The following is a 27,226-nucleotide window of genomic DNA, read 5'->3' as shown; positions in this document are numbered from 1 at the left end:
ACGCATTTGGCCCAGGAACTGCTAACAAATGTACAGTGCAGTGGTGGTTCAAGAAGTTTTGCAAAGGAGACAAGAGCCTTGAAGTTGAGGAGCGTAATGGCGGGACACTGGAAGTTGACAAAGACCAACTGAGAGCACTCTCGAAGCTGATCCTCTTACAACTACACGAGAAGTTGCCGAAGAACTCAACGTCAACCATTCTACGGGTCGTTCAGCATTTGAAGCAACCTGTTTCCCTGAAAATAAGACCTAGCTGGAAAATCAGCTCTAATGCATCTTTTGGAGCAAAAATTAACATAAGACCCAGTCTTACTTTACTATAAGACCAGGTATAATATAATATGACATAATATAACATAAAATACCGGGTCTTATATTAATTTTTACTCCAAAAGACACATTAGAGCTGATTATCTGGCTAGGTCTTATTTTCGGGGAAAGAGGGAAATTGGATAGGTGAAAAAGTTTGATAAGTGGGTGCCTTATGAGCTGACTGAAAATAAAAACAAACCGTTGTCCTGACGTGTCGTCGTCTTCTCTTATTCTACACAACAATGAACCACTTCTTGATTGGATTGTGCGACGAAAACTGGATTTTATACGACAACCGGTGACGACCAGCTCAGTGTTTGGACCTAAAAGCTCCAAAGCACTTCCTAAAGCCAAACTTGCACCAAAAAAAGGTCAGGGCCATTGTTTGGTGGTCTGCTCTTGGTCTCAGCCACTACAGCTTTCTGAATCCCAGCGCAACCATTACATCTGAGAAGAATGCTCAGCAAATCGATGAGATGCACCAAAAACTGCAACGCCTGCCGCCGGCATTGGTCAACAGAAAGGTCCCAATTCTTCTCTACAATGCTCGATCGCATGTCACACAACCAACACTTCAAAAGTTGAACAAATTGGGCTACAAAGTTTTGCATCATCCGCCATATTCACCTGACCTCTCACCAAACGACTACCACTTCTTCAAGCATCTCGACAACTTTTTGCAGGGAAAATGCTTCCACAACCAGCAGGATGCAGAAAATACTTTCCAAGAGTTCGTCGAATCCAGAAGCATGGATTTTTACACTATAGGAATAAACAAACTTATTTCTTGTTGGCAAAAATGTGTTGATTATAATGGTCCCTATTTTGATTAATAAAGATGTGTTTGAGCCTAGTTATAATGATTCAAAATTCACAGTCTGAAACCACCAATTACTTTTGCACCAATCAATAAGAATGTAACCTGAAGATACACCTGGAACAATACATAAACACATATGCAGAAGATTATTAATTTCAACATAGTTTGTATTTGGAAAGTATGTATCCTATACATAGAACAGTTGAAAAAACTATGACATTTGCACATAATGGAATACCATTACTGTTAAAAAAAAAAAAAAAAAGAATGAGGAAAATCCCTATGACCTGATATGGAATGATTTTCAAGCTATACTATTAAGTGAAAAATGCAAGCTGCAAAAAATATTTATGGTATACTACCTTTTGAGTAAGAAATTGAAGGAGTAACAAAAATATACATATCAGCTGATCAAAAAACGTAGAGGAAAGACAAACCAAAAACTAATGAGAATGGCTACCTCAGAGTGAATGAGAATAACGTGGTTAGGAAGGGGGTTTGTAGAAAGAACAGGCAACACCTCAGGAGTTACACATCTTTGAATATACCTTTTTGTATAGTTCTCACTTTCAGAACCAGGTGAATATTTCCCATATTAAGTATATATAATCAAAGTGTGTGTGGGGGGAATCCTAAAATGGAATCCAAACAGAAACACACTTAATTGTATTTCAAATGAGTAGCAAACATACCAAAGGGGGTAAAATGAAAGAAGTAAACCAAATATTTCTTAAGTATAGTATTTTGAATATATACCCCCAGGCTCTAAACAAAAAGAATCATTCTGGATAATGGAGCCATATTTATCACTGTGGGAGAAGGGAGTTACAAATGAAAAGAGGAAGGTTAAAACGAACCTTGAGATGCTGGATTGCAATTTGAGGTATTAGAAAAAAAAGAAATTTGAGGTATTAGTATGAACTCATGGTTTTTAATATATGGACAAACAGATACAGAAATAGATATGTGTATGGGTATAAGGGGGTGGTGTCTGTGTATACATGCATACACATGCATACATTTCCTAGCTCTGCCTGCTGAGAGGAGCTAGAAACAACAATATCCCAATCCCAATGAGCACAAAACACCACCTTCCAATAAGAACCAGAGCTCCTTGAAGAAATGACTGATTCCAGAGCTGAAGCTGGGAAAGTAAAAGATGAACCTGGAAATATCTTGTGCCAGAAAGCAAGGAGATGTGCAAAGGATGAAGGGGATATATTGTCAAAAGGGCACAAGAGCCTACTTGAAGGGGTTAGCACTGGCCAAATCTGGGACAACCTAAGCATCAAAATACATAATAACAGATAATAACCTTGACTAAAACAAGAATCTAGAGTCCATAGTGAAACAATACATTAGACAGATACTGTGTTTCCCTGCAAGTAAGACCTAGCCGGACCATCAGCTCTAATACGTCTTTTGGGGCAAAAATTAATATAAGACCCGGTATTATATTATATTATACCTGGTATTATATTATATGTTATATTATATTATATTACATTACCTTATATTATACCTGGTATACTGTATTGTATTGTATTGTATGATATGTGGTCTTATGTTAAAGACTGGGTTATATTAATTATATTACTACTATAATATAATTAATTTTTTATCCAAAAGACGCATTAGAGCTGATGATCCGGCTAGGTCTTCTTTTTCGGGAAAAAAGGTAGATAGATAAGATAGACTGATTGACTGACAGAGGCAAAGAGGAAGCTTTTTTCTAACAGCAGAATTTCAATTGATAATTATAGAAGAAATGACAGAGCTGGAAAATTATCAATGCATACTAACACCAGTGGATAAAAGTTTGATGAGGGACAGGATAGTTACATAGTCTCCAAATACCTCACAATGAGATAATGAATAATAACTAAGGGGAAAACGCTAACTTTACAGAGAAAAATCTGGCACACGCTAATTTAACCAAGTGATAAAAGTTAACATCACCAGTATCTGTATCATCTGTATCATCACTGATACATTGTACAGTATCAATCAACATCTGTACCTCCAAATACAATGCACAGAGAACACAGTACCATGTTTCCCCGAAAATAAGATCTAACTGGAAAATAAGCCCTAGCATGATTTTTCAGGATGACATCCCCTAAACATAAGCCCTGATGCGTCTTTTGTAGCAAACGTTAATATAAGACCCGGTCTTATTTTCGGGGAAACACGGTATTACTTCTATAGTATTCATGCCAAAATGTGTATCGCCCACTCTATTTATAACATAACCCTCCTTTCCCGTTAAAAATCCTTTAAAGGTTTGTTCTTCTTGATGCCTCCCTAGCATAAAATTTATGCTGCTGTAGATTCTACAAATTCTGATTCACATGCGCACATTTAGTTAAAAACAATTTTGTTTTTCTAAGAACTTACATTTTCATTTTGAAATACTGACTAGTTCAATTAACAGCCTAAACTATTCTGATGTTATAAAAATTAAAACTTCACATTTGGAAAGTGATAAACCTAGGAAGCAGCACTTTTATTTCTCTAGTTTTATACAGAAGACTAAAAAGTAGAGCTAAAATAATTCTGGCTGAGATTAAGCTTTCCTTATAGATGCCAATAAAAAGATTCAATTGTATTGTGTGAAAGAATAACATCATATGTACTTGATATTCTCCTTCAAATAAACCTTAGATTTAAAAAAAATGATTAAGGAACCAAAAGTGACCCAAATATCTACTGTCAGCCCACTTAACCTTGTTACATTTGGGTCTTGTTAGTCATTGTTTCTTTTCATAGAATCAGACAGATTACATTTAAATTTTAATGGTCAAGAAGTCAATCTGTCTTTGAAGATTATTTCTATATGGACATTCTAATACATGATGTACCCCAAAGCAATCTTATTGGCCTTATTTCCAAATTCTAGCTGGAAGAAATGAGGCATGCATGATACTGAAGCCCCGATATACCAGCAATAATAACCTAAAACAAACAGTCAACTTATCAACATAACTCACCATGCTTCTTCTAATATAGCTGATGGCTTTTTTCATATCCATGCCGGACCAGTTGTTGAGCATATAGCAAATACAAGAAGCACAGTATACAAATCGCATGTCATTTTCACTGCCTTCAGGTACTGCACAAAAACTGAAAATAATAATATGACTTACTATTAACACTATTATTTGTTATTGTTATTATTATTACTATTATTATTATTTTTTGCGGGGGGTTAGAAACACTTACTCCATGTCTTTACTCACAGAAAAATCTATCACAAATATGGATTTAAAAATCTAAATATGGATTTAAAAACCACATACTACTTTTATTATTCAATAAAGAATAGGACTATTAACTTGAATGATATAAAACTATCACTAAATCATTGCTTCACTCCAAAGTTCTGGTTTCTGGGCAGCTTTATATGCTACCACAGTTACTCCTCCCAGAAGCCCACTAAGAGTATGTTTGCTCTCTGCCAGGGACAGCTGTGGCATACTGGCTTGAGAATTAATGGCAAAAAAAAAGTAGCAAGTAAAACCTGGGACCTACTGCGTAGTTATAAATTCCAAAGCCCAATGTTTGCTATGTGAAATTTCTTCTGACTATATCTATAGATAACCCACTAATTGATCAGACTGCTTTAACTTTTACCTATTTAATTATTTTTAGAGACTTAAAAGTCTGTGTCTCTTATCTAGTCCTTTATCTACAAACAAGGATAAGGTAGCAGTAAACAAAGACTGTACTGAAGTATTGAGAAATTATATGTACCTGCTGAGGTAAATATTTAGTTTTAGAGTATTTTCAACTACTGTCAATTTATCTTATATGTCAACATTAATTTTCCCATCATGAGTAGTGTTGTTAAAATACTGACAGAAAAATAGAGATATTAGTAGATGGAACACAGAAGTAGCAACATAGCAGGGTTGGCTTGCAAAGTCTTTTCTTTAGAACACCATTATGACTGTCTTACCACTTCCTAGACTTAAAAGTTTCACTTTAAAAGTCTAGGGAGATTCTTCTTTATACGCATCACACGAACCATCAAATATTAATGAACTCACCAACTTTTTTATTCCTTTAAAAAACGTCAAGAAAACTACCTACATTGGAATATTCAATGTTCATCCCTTTCTGCCCCATTACCATGTCTTAAGGAAGACAAGTTCAGACTAATAAGAGTTTATGATAAACTCTGAAGTTCTAGCATAATATTATATCCACTTTTTTAGTTCCAAAAGATTTCTCTTTAAAAAAAAAAAATAAAGTAATACAGAATGACCCATACCTTCCATCTTCCAGCTGAAGTGCTCTCAAGCCTGCTAAACAAGCTTCTTTGTTTACACGGCTCAGGTCATCTCCAAGAATAACTAAGCACGAAAGGCCAGTGTAGGTCATTGCTATGTGGCCACTGTCATAAGGATGAGCTGTTCCAGGACTCTGAATTCAAAATTAATGTTAGTTAGTAAAATGAAAATTTATTTCATTAATTTGACACGAGGTTTCAATAAACAGAACAATTAAATGGTGTTTATACTGATTGATATAGACATCTGATTGAGAAAAACAAACCTCAATTTTATATATATGTGTATTCAAAGTTTATGAAACCTTTGTTTTTAGATTCCCTGCTAAAAGCAATGGATGATTGGAGACACCTTGGCAAATTCATATGGCTGTGACATACATAAGTTGGTCTATAGCTTAAGGCAGAAGAAGAAAATTGAAGCAGTGACTCTATGAAATCATGTCACCTTCTCCAAAATCACTATTTATTCCAAAAATTTGAAGCAGATTAATGGAAAAACTGGCAGCATGCCATCTGCCTTCAGATTGCAACTAGTTACAAACCTTGATGTACTCTCAATGTACTCACGTACAATGCCTTGTAACCATTATATTATATAAGCAGACTGACTTCATCAAGGAAAAAGTTTCAATTTTGTGAGGCCTGTTCAACATAATGATATAGTTTTTCTATGCTTCTACTGTAGAAAAATATTGGTATTTTGTGCATAGATGAAACACTTACAAAGCCTTTTCTGGGTCTGCTTCTTTGAAGAAGAAAAATGCTCCTCACTTTGATAGGACTCACAGCTTTCTATACCTGTCCGTGCTGGTACCAAAGCCCCTTGTTATAACCCTGAAGATATTCTGTCTATTGCTGTAAAGGTCATCAAATTCATCACTACTCGGGACTTCAGTCACTGCCTTGGCAAGAGTTTTTCTTCTATTTCTAAGAAATGAGAACCAAATGCAAAGTCCTTCTCTAACACAAGTTCACTGGCTACTTAGAGAGCAAGTATCAAGCATCTAAATGCTTAATTTCCATTTTCTCCAGGAAATCACCAGTAATTTTTTACACACATACACATGACAGTAAAGGAGACATAATTTTTGTAACAGGAATTTTGCAGTGTATATGTATTGTGTATTCTCCCAGAAAGTAAGATGAGTATAGCTTTCCCTCAAAGAGTTCCAGTTCATAATACACATAACTGGACAGTAATTAGCTATATTGAAACTTAGAAGCCTGGTTCTTTTGATATCTTTTCTTACTTTTCTTTCTCACTAAAATCTCCCCACCTCCCTTTTCCTTCCGCCTGACCCAACAAAAACTAACCTTTGATGGGTTGAATGGAATACCCAGGTATGAAGAGCCTCGGAAACCACAACGATTTAGATTTGATCCTAGAAAATAAAAGATGTACTTATTTAAAGTATCCCTTATTTTTGCACAGATGCTAAAGCAGTTCAATTACACAGTCTTTCAGAAACTGAGTATTTTAGTAGCAAAGCTTTCTTCCTGTCTGTTTTTTTTTAATTTTATTAAATTTATTGAGCTTCCTGTCTGTTTTAATGCTAGCTAATGTTGAATGCTTATTATGTGCCAGGTCTGCTCCAGGCGTTTTATGGAAATCTCATTTCATTTCCAAGCAAGGAAGAGACAAAATAATGATTTTCTACTAGCTACCTTTCCATAGCCCACCTTATGGTGTACCAAATGCTTTTATACTTTTCCTATCTGACCATTTTTCATGTGATCAACATATTCAACTCCTCATTCTCCAGAACAGAAAGCAGACATATTCAAGGTAACACAAAAGGATCTAGAATCCTAATTTCCCATTCAGTGTCTTTTTTACCTTACCGGTTGCTTCTTTATAGGGGAACAAGTTAAAGATATAAACTACTCTATAGTCATAGAAAATATATGTACTTTGTATTTTAGTATTAGACAGAACTTCATTCTGAGTCCAATAACCCACTTAGCTTTGAAGTACCTATAACATTATAAGTTAGCACTTAGTCTCTGCTCATTCAAACTATGTTTACTCACACAATTTTTTTTCTATCTAAAAACTTTTATTTTTCAAGATATCAGTGGAATATAACTGGGAACTAAAGAAAGAATATAGTTATATCCTTGAAAAGGAAACTCTTGCACACTGTTGGTGGGAGTGTAAACTGGTATAGCCACTATGGAAAATACAGAGATTCCTCAAAAAAATTAAAAAGAGAACTACCATACGATCCCACAATCTCACTTCTGGGTATTTATCCAAAGAAAATTACATCACTATCTCAAAGAGATAGCTATACTCCATGTTCACTGCAGCATTATTCACAATAGCCAAGACCTGGAAAAACCTAAGTATCCATCAACACATGAATGGATAAAGAAAATGTGACACAGACACACACACACACACACACACACACACACAGGAATATTATTTAGCCACCAAATAGAAGAAAATCCTGCTTTTTGGGACAATATGGATGGGTCTTGAGGGCATTATGCTAAGTGAAATAAGTCAGACAGAGAAAGACAAATACTGTATGTTCCCACTTATATTTGAAACCTAAAAAACCAGAAATCATACAAATAGTAGGGGGCCGGCCCGGTGGCTCAGGCGGTAAGAGCTCCATGCTCCTAACTCCGAAGGCTGACGGTTCGATTCCCACATGCGCCAGTGGGCTCTCAACCACAAGGGTGCCAGTTCAATTCCTCGAGTCCCGCAAAGGATGGTGGGCAGCACCCCCTGTAACTAAAATTGAACATGGCACCTTGAGCTGAACTCCCAGATGGCTCAGTTGGTTGGAGGGAGTCCTCTCAACCACAAGGTTGCCGGTTTGACTCCAACAAGGGATGGTGGGCTGCGACCCCTGCAACTAGTAACGGCAACTGGACCTGGAGCTGAGCTGCACCCTCCATAACTAAGACTGAAAGGACAACTTGACTTGAAAAAAAGTCCGGGGAAGTACACATTGTTCCCCAATAAAGTCCTGTTCCCCTTCCCCACTAAAATCTTAAAAAAAAAAAAAAATTAGAATAGTGGTTTTCAGGGGGTGTGGGTGGGGCAGGGGAAAAGCGGGGAGATGTTGGCCAAAGGGTACACACTTCTAAGATGAGTAAGTTCTGGGGATCTAACGTATAGCATGGTGACTACAGTTAACAATACTGTATTGTATATTTGAAAGTTGTTAAAGACAGTAGATCTTAAATGTTATTACCACAGACACCAAAAAAGGTAATTAAGTGAGGGGATAGAGGTGTTAACTAACCTTATTGTAGTAATCATTTTGCAACATATACATGTATCAAATCAGCATGCTGTATACCTTAAACTCATATATGTATGTCAATGATATCTCAGAAAGCTGGAAAGCTGGAAAAAAAAGAAATTTAAAATATAAAATAAAAAAGGTCACACCCATAATAAGAAAAAAATTATGGTTTTGATAGCTATCAGAAAATCAGCATGATAGAAGTATAAAGTAGGAATGTATATTATCAACAGAGTGTATCTGTATAGCAAATAAAAAAATCAAGTTGATTTAAAAATAGGCTCTGATGTGATGAGGAACTAGCTTCATATCTCTTATGACAGATACATGACTAATTCATAATAACTTTTTTCACTATTCTTCAAATCAGATACTATATTCTATTCGGCTTTATATCCCCTGAAATATTTAGAATAGTAGCTTATACATTAAATCTTTGAACAATTTAGGAAACTTTACCCGCCACATTTAAAACTCTCCACCAACCACCTACCCATTAATTTAAAAATTATTTAGCGGTAGCCGGTTAGCTGGGGTGGCCAGTTAACTTAGTTGCTTAACGCGTGGTGCTAATAACACCAAGGTTGCCAGTTCGATCCCCACATGGGGCACTGTGAGCAGAGCCCTCTTTAAAAAAAAAAAAAACTTAAAAAAGGATACTATATAATGGCGATAATAATTTTGATGAACGTGGTTCTCTTATCCTTGCTAAAGATCTTTAAATTGGTAAGCCATTTAAGACTTGCCAATATATAAGGAGACATAAAAATGTTCATACCCTACGACCCAGGAATGATACATCTGTGGATCTACTCCAGTAACTTCAAATATGGGAAAGTCATAGCACAGAAACACTGGCTCCGGTTTATAATGATGGAAATGTAGAATAAACAAAACTTTATAACCTCTCTTTAAAGTTTTACATTCTACAAGTTAGTCACCATTTTCTTAGATTATTTTTTAAAGAATCTAAATGCACTGCCTTTATAATGCTTGACATATAGCTGGTGTTTATTATGAGCTTAGTAGTAAAACTTTAAGTTTTAAAGTGAGACATGACCCAATCAATCATCAGGTAGGAGTTAGATTTGTAGCTTAGTAATTGCTTATCATGTACAGGCATGCAAAGAAAGGGATTGTTTTTCCTAATAATTGATAGCTAAACACATTATATTCTCTAATAACACGTCCCTCTAACGTACTCATGCGTAAACACACATATACATATTATACCCGTACACCTATTTCTATTTTTGCTGCGTCTTCCCATCTGCCTAATTTCACTTTTCTGAAGTAATCCGGCTTTTTATGATATATTGCTATCTAAACTACTTCCATGTAACATGATAAACTAGTTTGAGTTTATGATCTACCATGGTGGAGGATGCTTTTTCCCAATCAATGGTTCTCGATTCTGTTATCACACTGGTATTGTCGGACAGGTTAAATATAACATATTGTATCTATTCAAAGGAACATTATACTTTTATTAAAAGTAATAGGGAAAACTATATAGCAATATGGAGAAAAATATACAATCAAGAGAAAAAGAAAATACAAAAATATATGTGCAGTATGTTTATAATTTAGCAAAGGGTACTTACCATCAAAGTGAGGAAGAGAATAAACAAAATAGACACTGGTTCGAAAGTTAGGATTCTAAATCTTTTTGTGCTACTAACCAACTGTTAAGTACAAACATGCCATTCATTCCAAATTTACAACTGGAGGAACACTCCATACGCCTGAAATTTCTTTTGAGGTTCTCAGATGGCACCATTTAGCGTTCCCATTCAGTAGAAGCAAAACAAACTAAAATGGTCTGGCTGCTCAACAATCAATTGCATAGCTTGAAAAAAATATAGATGCCTCAGAAGTCCTAACTCAGTCCCACATCAAAACCCTGAGAGTGAGGCCTGGACAATCATATATAAAAAAAGAAAATCCCTGTGTGATATACAGATGTGTATGGATGTAATATGTATATGTGTGTTTACGCATGAGTGTGTAGAGGGACGTGTTATTAGAGAATATAATGTTTAGCTATCAATTATTAGGAAAAACAATCCCTTTGATTGCATGCCTGCACATGAAAGGCAATTATTAAGCTATAAAGCTAACTCCTGCCTGATGACTGGATCGTATCTTACTTTAAAATGTTTTACTATTAAGCTCATAAGAAACACCAATTATATGTCAAGTATTATAAAGGCAGTGTGTTTAGATTCTTTAAAAAAGAATCTAAGAAAAGTTATAAACCTACAGAATGTGAAACTTTAATGAGAGTTTAAAAAGATTTACTTTAATTAGCAGAGTTGCTTTTCATAGGAAAAATGTGCGTTTTCCCTCTTTTAAGAGAAAATTTTATTGTGAAAGGTAAAACAAAAATACATTAGAAATTATATTTAGGTGCTTCTAATAAAGAACAACTCTTCAGCTAAAAATATCACCACACTATTAATGGTGGTCATGTTACTTACATATAATTCAAAGTCTGATTTGATCATGTTCTTAATTTCCTAATAACCATTTAAAAGTTAGGTTTTTGCACTAAGCAACCAGAATTCAAGTGAAGAATGCGGCAATTTTTAAAATATAAACATAGACATTAAGATTTAATGACTATAGAAATAATTCTTCCTAGCTACCAAGAAACACAAAGTTTCCTAGTAAAAGGACATACCTTAAGCAACCTCGTTTCAAAATGTCAATAGAGACCCAAACAAGGCAAATATAAAATTCTATAGCTTAGAAATGGTTTTTTATGTATTTTCCAAATTTCACAGATCAGTTTTAGAATTGGACCTAGACCGATTAAAGAAAAGGCAGGCAGAAGACTTTCTTTTATGAGATTAGAGCTTTAACAGTGTTTTATGCAACGAAATAGTAAACTGAGAACTCAGAATTACAGCTGAACTAGACTGTGATCAGATGTGTGGTGTGGCCTCCCAGACACGACTAGAGACATAAACCAACCACTGTGGGATCTTTGCAAAAAATTCTTGATCCACAATGCTTCCAAAACAGGTGCTCTACAATTTTTTTTAATTTGCAACATGCTTAATTTAGCCACATGAAACTATACTTACATTTTAAGCATATTATTTTAAAAAGGCAGCAATCTAACTGAAAAATCTAAAAAATAAAAGCATTACACATTTTACCTTATAACAGTAAAACACCTTACCTACACTCTCAAACAATTAATCTTAACATTTTATGAAATCTATTAAGGAACAGATACCACATTTATTCTCCTTTAGAGCCATAAGACAGCCTCAGCGTTCTCATGAAAAAAATCCATAAATCACAGAAAAACATATCTAATAAATAGAATACCTATTGCAATGACTCAGTACTGGAAATACCCAGTAATGGAAATATCAAAGGACTAGACAACAGAAAACTGGATTCTAATTTTGCCTTTAGCATTAACTAGCTATATTATTGTGGACAAATGATTACTCTCTCAGGACCTTAATATCCTCATTTGCAAACGATGGACTATAATGGTCCTTGCTCTATTCTAGCTCTAAAATTCTCTGGTTGTGCCCTTGATCAGAGAAAGGAACACAATTCCCACCCTGATCCCTTGTGTTTCCTAAATACTTCCTGAGGTTGAGGTGAAAGGCTCCAACCATCCAATGATCTGATCACACACTTATTACTAGACTACCACTAGGGTCTTCACAACCCTGAAGTTAAGTCGAAGGCCAGAGGTAACTTTGAGTATCACATGTATCAGTGCCATACGTGACAGTCTCCACGAGGGACCTATATACTCTACCAGTAAAGCAGCACTGGGACTTGGAGTCACAAATCTAGGATTGCAGTCTGGCTCGACCACTTAACATGTATGTGGACTCAGGGCAGGTCTCTTAATCACTCTGCCTCTCAGTTACCTCTTCTGGGGAAGGCAGATCAGGGCAAGAACAAATTCAATGGTATATTTGACAGCGCTTTTGAAAATTATAAAATATTAAATATATAGCATTATTTCTGCAATTAGCAAAATTCTCAATATATTTGTGTTCATTTAAGTTTAGTTTTCAATTGTTTACTTTTGTTCTGTTTTGAAGAGGTTAAGCTAAGATTTTTCTCACTTGAATTTTTAAATACAGAAACATATTTATTGTAAACGTTCAACAATAGAGATATATAGAATAAAATTAAAGTATCTTATCTTGCATCCTCTACCTCTGTTTCCATCTGCTTCTCCCTTCACAAAGATTTTTCTATGTATCTTTTCAGAGTTTTTCCTATACATTTATATTCATAAATTATCAAAACAAAACACCTTTATACTATGGTACATATCATTTAACCATATATGATGAACAATTTCATGTCAGTATATACATAGATTTGCCTCACTCACTTTATGACTGCATAGGTTTAATTAACTTTTTCACTTTTGGTGAACATTTATTTTGCTTCTAATTTGTTACTGTAATAAACAACGTCAAAGCATTCTTCTACATATATTTTGGTGCACATGCATTAGTTCCCTAAGGCTAGAAACAAATTACCACAAACCTGATGGCTTTAAACAATAGATATTTATTCTCTCATAGTCTGGAGCCCAGAAGTCTAAAACCAAGGTGTTGGCAGAGTTGGGTCCTTCTGGAGCTCTGTGGGAGAATCGTTCCATGCCTCTCTTAGCTTCTGGTGTCTGTGGGCAACCTGGCATTCCTTAACCTGTTAACCCATCATTCATATCTTTGCCTCTGTATTCACATTGCCTTCCTTTCTGCGCCTCCAATCTCCCTCTCCTGTCTTATAAAGGCACCAGTCATCGATCTTAAGATCCTTAACCTTAACTACATCTGCAAAGACCCTTGTGCCAAATAAGGTCATATTCTGAGGTTCTGGGTGGAACTGTCTTTTTGGGGCAATTATTCAACCCACTATAACATGCATGAGAAGATGTCAGAGGGGAAAAAAATTATACGTACTGCTAAAATGCTCTTCAATATGTTGTAATTTTCACTTCCATCAAAAGAATATTAAAGTGCTCTTTCCCCCCATGTTCTTGCCAACTTTTAAAAACTTTTTGCTAAACTGATGTGTTAGGTAAAAAATAATGTAACATCATTGTTTTTATTGTATCTCCCTGATTTCTAGTAAGATTAATCCTCTTTTCATGTATTTACCGACTACCTGTACTTCTTTTGTGAACTACCTATTGATACATTTTTATCATTTCTTAAACAGCGATGTGTCACTTTCTCTCAATCTTTACAAATTCCTCAGTCTGGATATTAATATTTTGTCTATTATATAATATATATTGCTACAATTTAATCCAAGTCTGTTACTTATCTAACTTTATCTTTCACTACATAACATTTAAAATATCTATTTAGTCAAATCTATCAATGGTCTTTTATGGTCTTTGGGTTTAACATTTTTAGATTTTTAAATTCCCTAAGATTTTATATACTATCCATAAAGTAGGACAAATATAGATCTATGAGTTACAGAAAACATGTTCTACTGAGTTTACAAATGCCTTATGGATGAGAAAATATTGGAGGAGCCAGAGGATGATCTAGACTACATGCGAAAACACAGAAAAGAGGAACAGAAAATAAAAGCTGGAGAAGATACGAGCGATTTAGAAGTTTAACATCTGCAGGGCGGCCGGATGGCTCAGTTGGTTAGAGCAGGAGCTCTGAACAACAGGGTTGCTAGTTCGATTCCCACATGGGCCACTGAGCTGTGCCCTCCACAACTAGATTGAAGACAACGTGCTACCACTGAGCTTCCAGAAGGGAGGCCGGATGGCTTACTTGGTTAGAGCACGAGCTCTCAACAATAAGTTTGCCAGTTCAATGCCCACATGGGATAGTGGGCTGTGCTCTCTGCAACTTAAGATTGAAAATGGCAGCTGAACTTGGAACTGAGCTGCACCCTCCACAACTAGACTGAAGGACAACTTGGAGCTGACAGGTCCTAGAGAAACACACCGTTCCCCAATATTCTCCAATAAAATTTATTAAAAAACACACATTTAACATCTGCTGATACACAACAATGCTTTAGGCACTGAGAGGGAAAAGAAATATAAGAGACCATTCTCTGTCCTCCAGAAGTTTACAATTCAAATGTAAGCAAGAATATTTTAAGCAACAGTTAAGCAGCAATGAAAAAAAAAATTAGCAATGGGCTTTAAACCAGTGAAGTTCATGGAGAGGACAGTACAATTTGAAAGAGAATTCTGATGGGTCTTAAAAGATATAGTTTCAAACCTAATTTTATATTTTCACCAAAGTATAATAAACATAAGAAAAGCACACTTATCATAATTAAATAGCTCAATGAACTTCTGCAAAGTAAACTCACCTATAAAATCAGCACTCAGGTCAACAAGTATACGACAGTACCTCAAAAGCCCCCTCTTATTCCCCAAAAGCTCAGATTGGTTTTGCTAATTTTGGACTTGACGTAAATGGAGTAATATGCTATGCACTTCTTTCTCTCAAAACATATCTGTGACATTCACCCAAACTTTTGCACGTAATTGTAAATTCTGCTTTCCTGTTACTGTATAGTAACTGCATTATATGAATATTCTAATTCATCACTTATCCGTTACACCAGTGATGAGTAGTTTGTATAGTTCCTACTTCTGGGCTCTTGTGAAAAATACTGCTATGAAATTCTAATACCTTCTAGTATCTTTTGGTGAACATATGTTTTCATTTCTGTTGGGTATGCATGTACTAGGGAGAATTGCTGGATGATAGAAAATGTTCAGCTTTAGTAAATACTGCCATACAGTAGTCATAAATGGTGGCTGTAAAACTCCTTCAGCATTGTATGAGAGTTCCAGTTGTGCTACAGTCTCATCAACCCTTGTTCTTTTTCACCTTTTTCATTTTAGTCATTCTAGTGAGTATGTAGCAAACACAACTACTATGGATAGTATGAAAGCTTAGGTAATAATCAGCAAATCTCTCACAACAAAAGATCAACTAAGGAGAAAAGTATCAAATAATGAAAAGATCAAATAATGAAAAAGAATATGGGGATTAAAGTGCGGTAAAAAAACTCATTTCACTAATAAATGGTAGGGGAAAGTAAACACATTATTAAAGAGCAGACAAAAACACAGCTCAATCATGGAGCCAGCAGACAGTCCTTAAAAGTGGGGAAAAATATAAGACAAGACAAAAGGAAGGAAGCATGGTGAATAAGTGATCAATGTTCTGATAACTGTAACCTATATTATGAATTCTGTCACTAAAATATTACAGTCCACACTCTTTTATAGAGACAACGGCTATTTTATTCTAGAGGAATAAAAATCAATAAATTTTTTCTAAAAATAATGTAAAATATATTTTAGCAAAAACTTAAGAATAGCTTTTGTATGTACCACAGTGTATAATTTCTAATCTGTACTATGTGAGATATATTTAAAAAACTATATTTAAAAAACTACAGTGTATAATTTGATCAGAACATGAAATTTTAGTAAACAAACAAAAGTCAGAGTCTGTAATACTACTTTACATGTATCTAACACACAACTTTTTAAAAAATCTCAGACTTTCATTTAAGCTAGTAAAAAACCAAAACAACAAAAAAACCCACAATCCTGGTACAAACGGAAAGTACAAATTACTTCCATTTTGCAGGTGACCAGAATCATGACCTCACCTCAGTCACAAGCTCCCAGAGGATGAGGATCATACCTTATAATTTATCAAAGTCCTTCTCCATAGGTTTAGCAGAGTACTCTTAGAAGAACATTCAAATAATCCTACTCACCAACCTGTTAGAATCTATTACTACTGACCAAATATATCATATATGCTGTTACACATAGCTGGTGAAAAATAAGTATTTATGTATTAATGTATTAAGTTCTGATAGGCCTAATTCAAGATGCTTAGTTCAAGATGGTTAACCATTTTTAACAAGAATTCATTTACAAACACAGATTTTTAAAATTGTACAAAAACAAACACTAGAAACTTAAAGAACAATAAAGTAGAAAGCCCAAACTATGTCCAACAGCATGTGCTCATAGATCAACCTCTTTCTTCCTAAATAAAGCTTTAGCTAATTTTCCCAAAGTTCATCTGGGTGAGATTTCTACATGATTACTCCAACCATTGAACAACACTGTTAATTTATTAATGCTGACTCTCAAAAGACAGGTAAGTGGTAACCACTGACAAAAACTGATTTTTATGGGAACTTATTTGCTTGATCTTTTCTAGGTTAGAATTTCTAACATTTATAAATGCAATTAATGTTAGGCATTTTACACTTAACAGAGTGAACAACAGAGTTTATAAAACATGTGTGTATTTAGTTGATCAGGGAATTTCTGAATTTTGAGGATTTATTTAATTGATCAAAGTTTATAAAGTTTTATAAAAATGGCTGAAGTATAAAAGCTCTAAGAAACCATTAAAGAAACGATAATGAAATATTAGCGGGAAAGTGACCAGGAGATTGAAATGAAACCTTTTGATGGCAAAGAGTTTTTCACTGAAGAGACATAAAAGAATGGTTGGGAATGAAAAATAGAATGAATGCTACAAGACTAATCAAACATAAATATGAAATACAAATAATCAATAATTACCAGTGTGGAAGTATGCGACAAAGGATGGCGTTACAACTATGAATCCGTTTAACCCCAGGCAACTCTAAATTGCTCTCGCAAGAGAACAAAGATTAGACTAGTTAAATGTTATATTTGAACAGAATGGGAGTGTTGCAGTGTAAGAAAAATATAGATGAATAAAATATATTAATAGTTTATGAATAAATATTAAGTACTAGAATAAAATATATTAATAGTTTATGAATAAATACTAAGTGCTAGTCTAACGTGTTATACCAAGTACAACTAGTCACACTAAAAATAAAATGCTAAAAACTCACTCACTGTCTTCTGTGGGAAGGACCTGCAGAGAGTAAATCCACTCTATTATATCATCTTTGTTCACCACATCTAAGGAATCCAACATATCCAGCCCAGAGAGTGCAAAAAATGCGATTGTCAACCTGAAAGAAAAAGAAAAAAAAGAAAACCACGTAAAATTCCAGCTTTGCTATCAAACCACTCAAGTCTTTCTGGCTCAGAAAAATAACAAACTAATTCTAATTTTACAATAATTTAAACAATACTACCATCTTGTAAAAGCCAAAAAAACCCCGATTTATTTTTATAATTTAATAACATCAGTCAAACCTTTGTTTCATTTTGTTAAAAAGGGATACTGAGGGGTTAAGAAACCAATTCTACTCATCTGAATTTACTGAAACTAGTATATCAGCAACCTGAAGGCTAAAAGTAGATTTAAAAAAGAGAATTTCCTGCACCTGTTCAATACAAATAAAGTCAAAAGCCTGGAAAAATTATATAAAAATATCAATCTTCACCCATTTGCCAAGTGTAATTATACTTATGGCTGGGGCTTAATTCTTAAGGAATGTCAGAATAAATCTATCTTTATTGAAATTTGTTTACAAATAACGTGATCCCTTGGGAAAAAAACATAATAAATTCTGGGAAATAAAAAATACAAATGCATTTCAACTACATTCTTCCAGAGAGGATCATTCTTTGAAGGAATGAAAAAAATGGAAGACAACACCCACCCCTTCCAAGATTGTGCACTAAAGCAGAAATCAACTTTTCGTTTTCATATAAAAACTAGTACCTTAGTGATTGCTTTTCACATAGTTTGTTAAACATAATTGCTTTCATGTTGAGATGCATTCTACCATATTGTTTGATTGAACCATCGTTCAATGCATTGAGATGCATTCTACCATTGTTGTTTGATGGTTATCTCATTTCCATATTCTATAATAGTAATTCCTATGTCTAATATGGATAAATTAATATTTTAAATTGATCTAAATCTTATAGCAGAGCCACTTGACACATCTGTAACCTTTTTAACAAAGTCCAAAAGAGAATTAAGCCTTAAGGCCCTAAGGCATCCATTACATATATTAACTTATTTTCTCTGCATCTAGAATGGTATTATCTAGAATGGTATTAGAAACTTGAAAAATGAGAAAATAGTCATTCATTTTTTTCAGGGTGTAATTAAAATTAGGATATAATTGTCTCTCTGATCCCTGGTTGAAAAAGGCTGGCATCCATTAGATAACAGGAGGAGAAACCACAGAGTAATTTAATCCCATCCAAAGCTCAAGGGCAAACACTAAAACTAATGACATATTGGTACACTTAAGAAAAATAAATTTTTAGGAAACTTACATTATTGAGAAACTATTAGTACTACATACTAGACACTAAGCTAGAAATTTCTCATGTTATCGTAATTTAATTCTAACAACCCAGAGATCCACGTGTATTAGGGAAGTGATTTATCTGGATAAGATCAGGATGAAATTAAGGGTAGTGGAACCCCGTTAGGTGGCAGCTGTAGTTCAGAGCTCAGACTCTGAAGTCATATGTGCTAGCTAGGTTCAAACCTTAGGTGGACCAAGATATAAACTATTAAAAGTTTACCTTTACATGGATGAAAAAGTAACATTTCTCTCCCTACATCAAATTGCTTCACCAGTGGATCAATTCACAGATAGGAAAGGTAAACTAAATGATGTCTCCAGAAGATCTCAAAATGTTCAGGCCTAAGAAAAATTGTTCAGGGTTTAAAAACAGCACGAAAGAAACAAGGATTAAACAGAACTCCCCCCCAAAAAAGAAAAATAGCCTGCACAGTGGAAAAAAGAATTTCGCCATACCAATATGATTTTCCTATGCCTCTAAATGAGTAGTATACTGTCAGGCAAGAGCAGGTGTGTGATTTCCGAGTATATGATTTATGGAAACACTGATTTATGGGAGTTAACTAGATTTCCAAACTTTGGATCAGTTGCTCTGCCCCTTTCTAGTGCAATCTCTTTAATGGCATCTCCAAGTGTCTTTAACGGTGAACTGCATTCCTGCCTAGATGTCAGGTACGGCTATAGCTAAATCATATTACAAAGAGTTCTAGAATGGTAAACAAACAGCTACATTAGGAATGCAAACACAGATACTTGATAAAATTGGTATCAGTGGAAATGAAGACAGCCTTAGAGAACACATTAGAATTAATCGTGAAGTTAAAACGCAGAGGACATGGAGGCCCAATAAATACTTTGGAACGAATGATGAAAGATTATATGAATTCTAGAATTTAAGCCTTACGCTTCATCTGTAATATTTTTAAATAGCTGACTCATCTGGTAAATACAGAGGGCCAAAGAAAAATGTATACACATTTTAAGAAAGGAAAACACTGTATTAATTGTAACACTCAATATATACCGATAACAAAAGATGAACGAATACAAGTCACATTTGACTTCTGCAATTACAAGAGGTGCTCAAGGTGGTTACCATCAGCGTCCAGACACTTCTGATTACGGCGAACTACTGCCTGAGCATAGATAACATCTCTTAAAATGTGTAAACATTTATTTGGCACCCTCAGTAGTTTTAAGTTCAGTCACTCATCTTTGGAATTATTTAACATGCAAAATAATTTTTCAATAAAAAACATTTACTACAGACTAGATGTTGTGAGAAAAAGGAACAAGCCTAACTGTAAGAAGGTTAAATTATGGGGGGAAATAACTATAAGTGCCATTATAGACATCATCTTCTTTCTTTCTAAACCTGCTCCTTTTGCCTCTTGCTCTAGACCAGATGGCAGTTTCAATCCTAGAATCCTGGGACTCGTCCTTCTTCCTTCATTCCTCCTTTCTAGCCCTACCTTCCACTGCCGCAACACCTGGCTCCTGCACTACTGCACCAGCTTCCTAACTGGTCTTCCTGCTTGCACCACTTAATACAATGACCAACTGCAAATCCAATGATTACTCTGAAATGCCTATCTAACCAGGAAGAGCCACTGCTTGGTGACTTCCCATCACTTACATTCACAAATTCAAGTTTCTTTACACGAAACACAAAGCCCTCTGTAATCTGGCCCATGCTGACTCCTCCAGACTAAATTCCTACCACACCTGTCTTATATTTTGAACCACTTGTAGAGAATTGAAGTTTTTCTGCTCAACACTCACTTATCTGTTCTGTCTTTTATTTGTTGTTATTTGCCTATAATACTCCCACATACACACATACGAAAAATTGAATACATTCTTTAATTAATATTTAGCTCCTGCGTTACTTCTATAAAGCCTTCTCTGAGTCCTTAGGGGCTTCCAGAATGCCCCGTGAATACCATGATTACTGTGCAAACAAGTTCAAAGTGCAGTCAGGGGAGCAGTAGCATTAGCACCACTTGGAAGCACAGCAGACCTGCAGTATCTCAGATCCCGCCCAGACCTGCTCAATCAGAACCTTCACTTTTAAAAGATTCACACGCACATTAGAGTCGGGAAGCACTGTTGTTAACAATCTTTCACTCTTGTTTTTCCTATCCGCAAACAGTCTCAGACTTTAGAGTGCATCAGGACCACCGGGGACGCTTGTGATAATGCAGAATCCCACATCCACAGAGTTCGATATAGATCTGGGGAGGGGCTCAGGTATGTGCATTTTTATAATCACCCCAACGTCACCTCCCACCATCACCATCACATTTTGAGACATACTGCTAGACTGTGATATACTTCAGAAAATGGAGGGAAAGAAAGATCAGAGTAGTTTGAGGACGGTTGACAGCCATGGTTACACACAGGATACATACGGGAACATGGAAGGACATGAGAATAGAAAGACTCAGTAGTTTGTAAATATCTTGTAAAATAATAACTGTCTAAACCCTTCTCCTGGAAGCAGTTGAACCTATAAAAATAATGTAACAGAAAATGGTCAATATTTTGTCCCTCAATTTAAAAAAAGCCTACTCTAATTCCCTTTACCCAAATACAAATAGCAACAAAACAACCAAAATACTTCTCTAAGCCACTCCTAAAAAAGAAAGACATTGACAGAGGTTTAATATTCACAACCTAAGATTTAATATTGACTTGAGTTAACTAGTAACTACCACTTTTCAGAAGGTAATATAAAAGAAAAACCTCGGGTGAAACAACAAACAATATACATTTGCATTTTCATAAAGCCATTGTAATTAGAAAAATAAAAATTATTTATTCCAATACTTGTCAGGCTAAAGGAAACGGAAATGAAATAATTTTGCTAAAATGGCGGGTCAGTATCTCAATGTCAAGCCCACTATTAGCATTCTTAAGAGCCAACTGTTTCATATCCATCATATCTATGTTTCATATCTAAAGAAATGAACATAGGAACACCCGAATCATTGGTTTAGTACCGTATCCACATACGGAGGCACATAGTAGGCTCTCTATATATGCTTGTGGAATTGAACTGCAATATTGGATAAGAATTACATCTTAATCAACACATTGTTTTATCTTAAAACTCTAGTATTAGTAGCAATTTTGTGACCAATCACCAAGTTGGAGCTTCTTCACAAGTATCTTAAAGTCAACTATGAATCACAAACACCACAAAAGGACTTAATGCGAAACTAAGGAAAGTCAAGACTGTGGATCAGGAAAGAGAAAAACTGAAAAACTTTTAAAAATCACTACAAAAACTGATATGTACATATTATCTTAAATGTGGTTATTATTAATTGAGCCATAAGAAATGAAAACTGATTCACAAAATTCACTCAAGTGACAAATACGAGGCATAAAACGGATATAATATCTTAACGCATCACATTATGTTTATTATTTAATATATAATGCCTGGTATAGATCCTAGGATTATCCTAATATTATTAAGTCAATTGTTAGTTGTTCAATCATACAATTTTTGCTGTTTTACTTATGCTATGAAGAGGACTACACAGTTTACTGCCAACATGCATTAGTCTATGTGGTTTTGTCCATGCTGAAATTTTAAACAGACCAATCAAACACACCAGCATTTTGAAAATGCAACCACAGAACTATAACAATAGCTACAAGCAAAGTTCAACTGTTTAACAATCATAATAGGATGGAAGATATTTTCTATTGAAATGCTTTGAATTCATACAAGTTTTGGAAATCTTTTTTTAATTACATTTATTGAAGTAACATTGGTTAATGACATTATATAAATGACAATCTTAATTTAGATCTAGGCATGCACTCTGCTAGTCAGTCAATACCTATGGATGGAGGAAGGCATATAAATAATGCTTCACTCTTTCTTTAAAAAGAATCTGTTCATCCTTCAGGCTCAGCTCACATTATTCCACAAATATTAACTTAATGCTTCTCATAGGCCACATACTATTCAAGTTCCCAATGCAATGCTGTCCAGTAGGACTTCCTGAGATAACTTCCTGATATTCATTACACTGCCAATGTGGTGACTGAGCACTTGAAATGTGGTGCCTACTGCAAACATAAGAGCTACATTTTTTATTTGATTTAATTTTCTTTAATTTTTTAATTTTTCCATTAGTTGACATTCAATATATTAGTTTCAGGTGTAATCTGATTTAATTTTAATCAATTCAAATTTAAATAGCCAAATGTGGTTAATGGCCACCATACTGGACAGGGCAATGCTAGTGCAATGGAAGTAAACAAGATAAAGAGCCTGCCTTCATGAAGCTTACAATCCAGTGTGAAATAAAGATATTAAACAAATAAATACATCATTTCAGGTGGCGATTGGAAGTAGTCTGTTTTTTAATATATATATTTTTAATTTTATTGGGGAATATTGGGGAATGGTGTGTTTCTCCAGGGCCCATCAGCTCCAAGTCTAGTTGCTGTTTTCAATCTTTAGTTGCAGGGAGCGCAGCCCACCATCTCATGCGGGAATTGAACCAGCAGCCTTGTTGTTGAGATCTCTAACCAACTGAGCCATCCAGCTGCCCCGGGACATGGCCTCTTTTGGAGTGAGGAAGGTGTCTATAAAGAAATCTGGATTAGGTAGGTACCTGGCCTTCCTACATGCTTCCATGAACCCTCCACTGATAAAGCACAGAATTCTATCGAAATTGCTTGTCTTGTTTAGCTGTACGCCAGTATTTCTTGAACAAGCATGCAGAAGTAAATCTATAAAACTTCCCAAACTGACCCAGTCATGTAGTGTTCAAAACACACCAGGGACTCAGAGTTCAGAAAATATGGAGCGACCTCAGAGCAGGACCAATCTGCCCTCTCTGCCCATCCAGGCCCATGCAGCTTTGGAACCTCACTTGAAAACACAGCAACGCAGAGCGACCATCGCCTCCTCCTTTCCTTCTTCTCATCCCCAGATGTTCACTCCTGACTAATTCAGAGTTTCTTAGCTTCTGCCAGATCACACACCTACGCCAATTCCAACTTACAAGGTTACAGTGCAAATACACTTTAACAGGCTGCTTCACACCACACTGCACCCATCATCAAACTGACAGTTTCTGGAGAGTCAGTTTCTACCCAAACGTCAGAGGATCTCTGCCGCTCCACACATCAAACATCCTATACACATTCAATTACGAGTTGATGACTCACAACCTGAAACTAATATTGTATGTCAATTGCACTTTAATAAAAAAATATTTTTAAAAAAACAGTGAATGGAAAAAAAAACAACAGTGAATGAATCAAACACGGTAACGTTAGACTTTCGGTAGTAAGCGCGCAATGGCGTATACAGAGACTGAATTTCTGATGTTGTACACCGGAAATTTGTACGTTAATCAATGGTACCTCAAGTTTTAAAGTTACTGCATTAGGAACGGGAAGCACAGAAGAGACTATTTATCGAAAACACGACGGCAAACGCCTTGTCCTTTTCCTTTTATACTCGGAAAGTAAGGCAGCCAAGTGACTCACAGTTTTTGGCAGAGGGAATAAAAAGGAAGCTCCGAGTTGACAGGAAATACGGTGGGGAAGTGAAAAAGGCGGTAACTGGCGATTCCAGAAGCTCTAGACTTACGGTTCCCTCACACCCTTGCGCCGTAATTCGGTGGAATGAGGGTGACCCGTGGCCGGCGGAGAGGGGAGGTATCGGGCAGTGAGTGGCAAGTGGGCGGCGGCGCAGCGCCCTGTGGGCGCCCCGTTCGCTGTCAGGCTCCGCGGCGCCTTCCGCCGGGGCCCGGACTCCGGGCCGGTCCTGTTGACTGTGGCCACAAGTTACCTGCTGGTCTCGAGCGAGGAATAGCGCTCGGGCAAGACCTGGAGGCAGCGCTGGAAGAACCGTACGTGCCGGTCCCGCAGAAAATCCAGCCGCTCTCCCTCACCGCTCCCCGCCTGCCGCTCGTCCTCCACGGCCGCCATGCTGGTACGGAAACGACGTCGGCTGCGACCCGGAAGCAATTGGCGAGCGGCGGGGAAGAACCTTCCCGGGCGACACTGAAAGGCGAGGGCGGAGGGCGTGTGCGCCCAGCGCGGATCCGAACCGCGACTGCAGTTACTGTACACCCCACTGGAAATCGTACCCAGCACTTTATCTCTGGTAGCGCACAACCCAACCTTTCCCATTCTAACTAAGCACCAAACATTTGGAAACCCCTCGCAAGCCTTGTAAAATCCATCCTAGAAATCCACACATCTCTAGAACTTTTATCCTTGTTCGCTGTTTGGAAAGCAGGAAGCGCAAGGTCAACTGCTTCAAGTTCACGTTGAGAAAATCAATGCCCTAAACAGTGTGAGGATGGTATATATGAAAACAGGTATGGGTCTGTATAAATTTGCCAACAGACTCATTTTCGGAAGGCCACAACTGAAAGCCGAATGTGTAAGGAAAACTAAACCTACAAATCAACCTATGTAGACAAACGTTTATTAAATAATTATTGACACGAATACAAGTTAAGAGATTTTCCTAGTCCTCTCTAGATGATCAGAAATCACTTTAAAAATAAACATCAATGCAATATACACACACAACATATATTCATACGTGTGTGACTGAATCCTTGCATCATTTTCTTTTACAAGTCTTAAAAGATTTTCCTCTTTGCTTGAGTCAGCCGGTCATCTAACATCACTATTGCATCAATTTGCAACAGCAAATAAGCTCAGCATGTCCAACTACCCACACACTAGAAAACGAAACAGGTTTCCAGCTATGTTTCCAAACAGGGCTATCAGTTGCTTCAGCCGTATACTTACTGTTCCTTTTAAAACTTCATGAGGAAGTCTTGGGGGTAAAACAATCCACCTAAGGAGCAGGCCTGAACTAGGTTCTTTATAATCAACTGAGCTAATAGAAGTTTGGGTATCATTTTAATTCACAGCTTCCTTATAAAATGCATTTCTTAAAAAATGTACCGTGTGGGTTGCAGTTATACTTATTCAACAATCCAAAGTGCCTTGCATAATTTAGGTGCTAGTAACTACTTATTCACAGGTTTTCCTGCATGTCTTTTAACAAATACCACATTCGCACATGGTGGGTGCTTCCTTACAAATATGGAAGCCACAATCCTTGCCCTTCAGGTATGTCCAGTCTAGAGAAGTTTTCACTACATTATTACAATTAAGATCCCCCCCCCATCCCATTATCTCTCTCTCTCTCTCTTTCACACACACACACACACACACACACACACACACACACACACAGTCAAATGTCTGAAGATGTTCAAAGTGGAGTCATATCACATATATTTAACTTACTAGAATCAGTTATGTGCACTGCATATATGCTCAAAAGGACAGTCCTAATCAACCTGGCCCTTAAAGGGAAACCAAGTATTCCCAAATATTTCATCAGATTCTCAGCTCAAGAACCACCAGCAATCTGATCCAAATCTGGAGGAAATAATTTTATGGTGGGCTCATTAAGAGATAATATACTCCTAGGTAAGTAAAAGCCTTTTCCTGAGTGATTTTGACCATACAAGGTTTTTGACATATGCATGACAGAATCCAATCCCACAAAAAATGCCACTCTACATTATTTGCTAAAAAGTGTAAACAGATCAAATATTCAAAGTATGGGAATGAAGAGCATCCATATCACTGAATATTATTTAGCTATTAAATGATGTTTGAGTTATACAGAAAAATAGGAAAATATGTGTAATGTAATGTTAAGTGATTATAGCATAATAACTAAAATGTACTCTATGAGTGTAGCTATTTTAAAATATGTAAGTATATTTTCAGAAAAAGTTACCCTGGGGTGGTGAAATTATGAGTGCCTTATAACAGTTTTTAGTGTTTCTTCCTAAATTTCTTATTAATATACTTTTAAACCAGTAAAGAGATGTTTATTTGGTATCTCTTTTATGAGCTTATAACTGAAGACATTTATATTGTTTATCTACATACTTTATAAAAAGGATCTATACAATAAATTCATTTATTTTAGATTTAGTTAGAAGGACTAGTTTCTTCAAAGAAACGTCCATACTTTCATTAAAAAACAAACAAACAAAAAAACAACAAAAAAAGCCATAAGAATCACATTGCCCAGTATGCTTACCTTAGATGCAGGAAATTGAAAGCTGCATTTGTGTGCAAAAAAAGAGCAACATGTTAGTAAGCAATACGTAAGAAACCTTTACTTTTCTGTATCTTGTAGCTGTTCAGTTCTGTTTTCTAAAATTCCCC

At 35.8% G+C, this 27,226-nt stretch overlaps 1 protein-coding gene across 4 annotated transcripts in view; it reads right to left on the bottom strand.

The window, feature by feature from the left end:
• PGGT1B (protein geranylgeranyltransferase type I subunit beta) overlaps nucleotides 1-27,217 on the bottom strand; it is a 51,483-nt gene extending 24,266 nt beyond the window's left edge. The window contains exons 1-5 of one of the 4 annotated variants that reach the window (XM_081054407.1): nucleotides 27,099-27,217; nucleotides 17,598-17,716; nucleotides 6,741-6,808; nucleotides 5,406-5,557; nucleotides 4,123-4,255 (exon numbers count right to left, since the gene is read on the bottom strand). In XM_081054407.1, coding sequence (XP_080910533.1) covers nucleotides 4,123-4,255; nucleotides 5,406-5,557; nucleotides 6,741-6,808; nucleotides 17,598-17,679 — 435 coding nt within the window. In that variant the 5' untranslated portion in view covers nucleotides 17,680-17,716; nucleotides 27,099-27,217. Of the gene's footprint in view, nucleotides 1-4,122; nucleotides 4,256-5,405; nucleotides 5,558-6,740; nucleotides 6,809-8,686; nucleotides 8,750-17,597; nucleotides 17,717-24,499; nucleotides 24,969-27,098 lie in introns of those variants that run through there. The other 3 variants (XM_081054405.1, XM_081054406.1, XM_081054408.1) reach the window with 3 other exon arrangements.
• Between the last annotated feature and the right edge of the window lie 9 nt (nucleotides 27,218-27,226).

Source organism: Rhinolophus hipposideros, assembly GCF_964194185.1.
Source record: "Rhinolophus hipposideros genome assembly, chromosome: 7".
NCBI lineage: Eukaryota > Metazoa > Chordata > Mammalia > Chiroptera > Rhinolophidae > Rhinolophus > Rhinolophus hipposideros.
The sequence above is the reverse complement of the archived record's forward strand: the minus strand, read 5'-3'. Positions and strand labels throughout refer to the sequence as shown.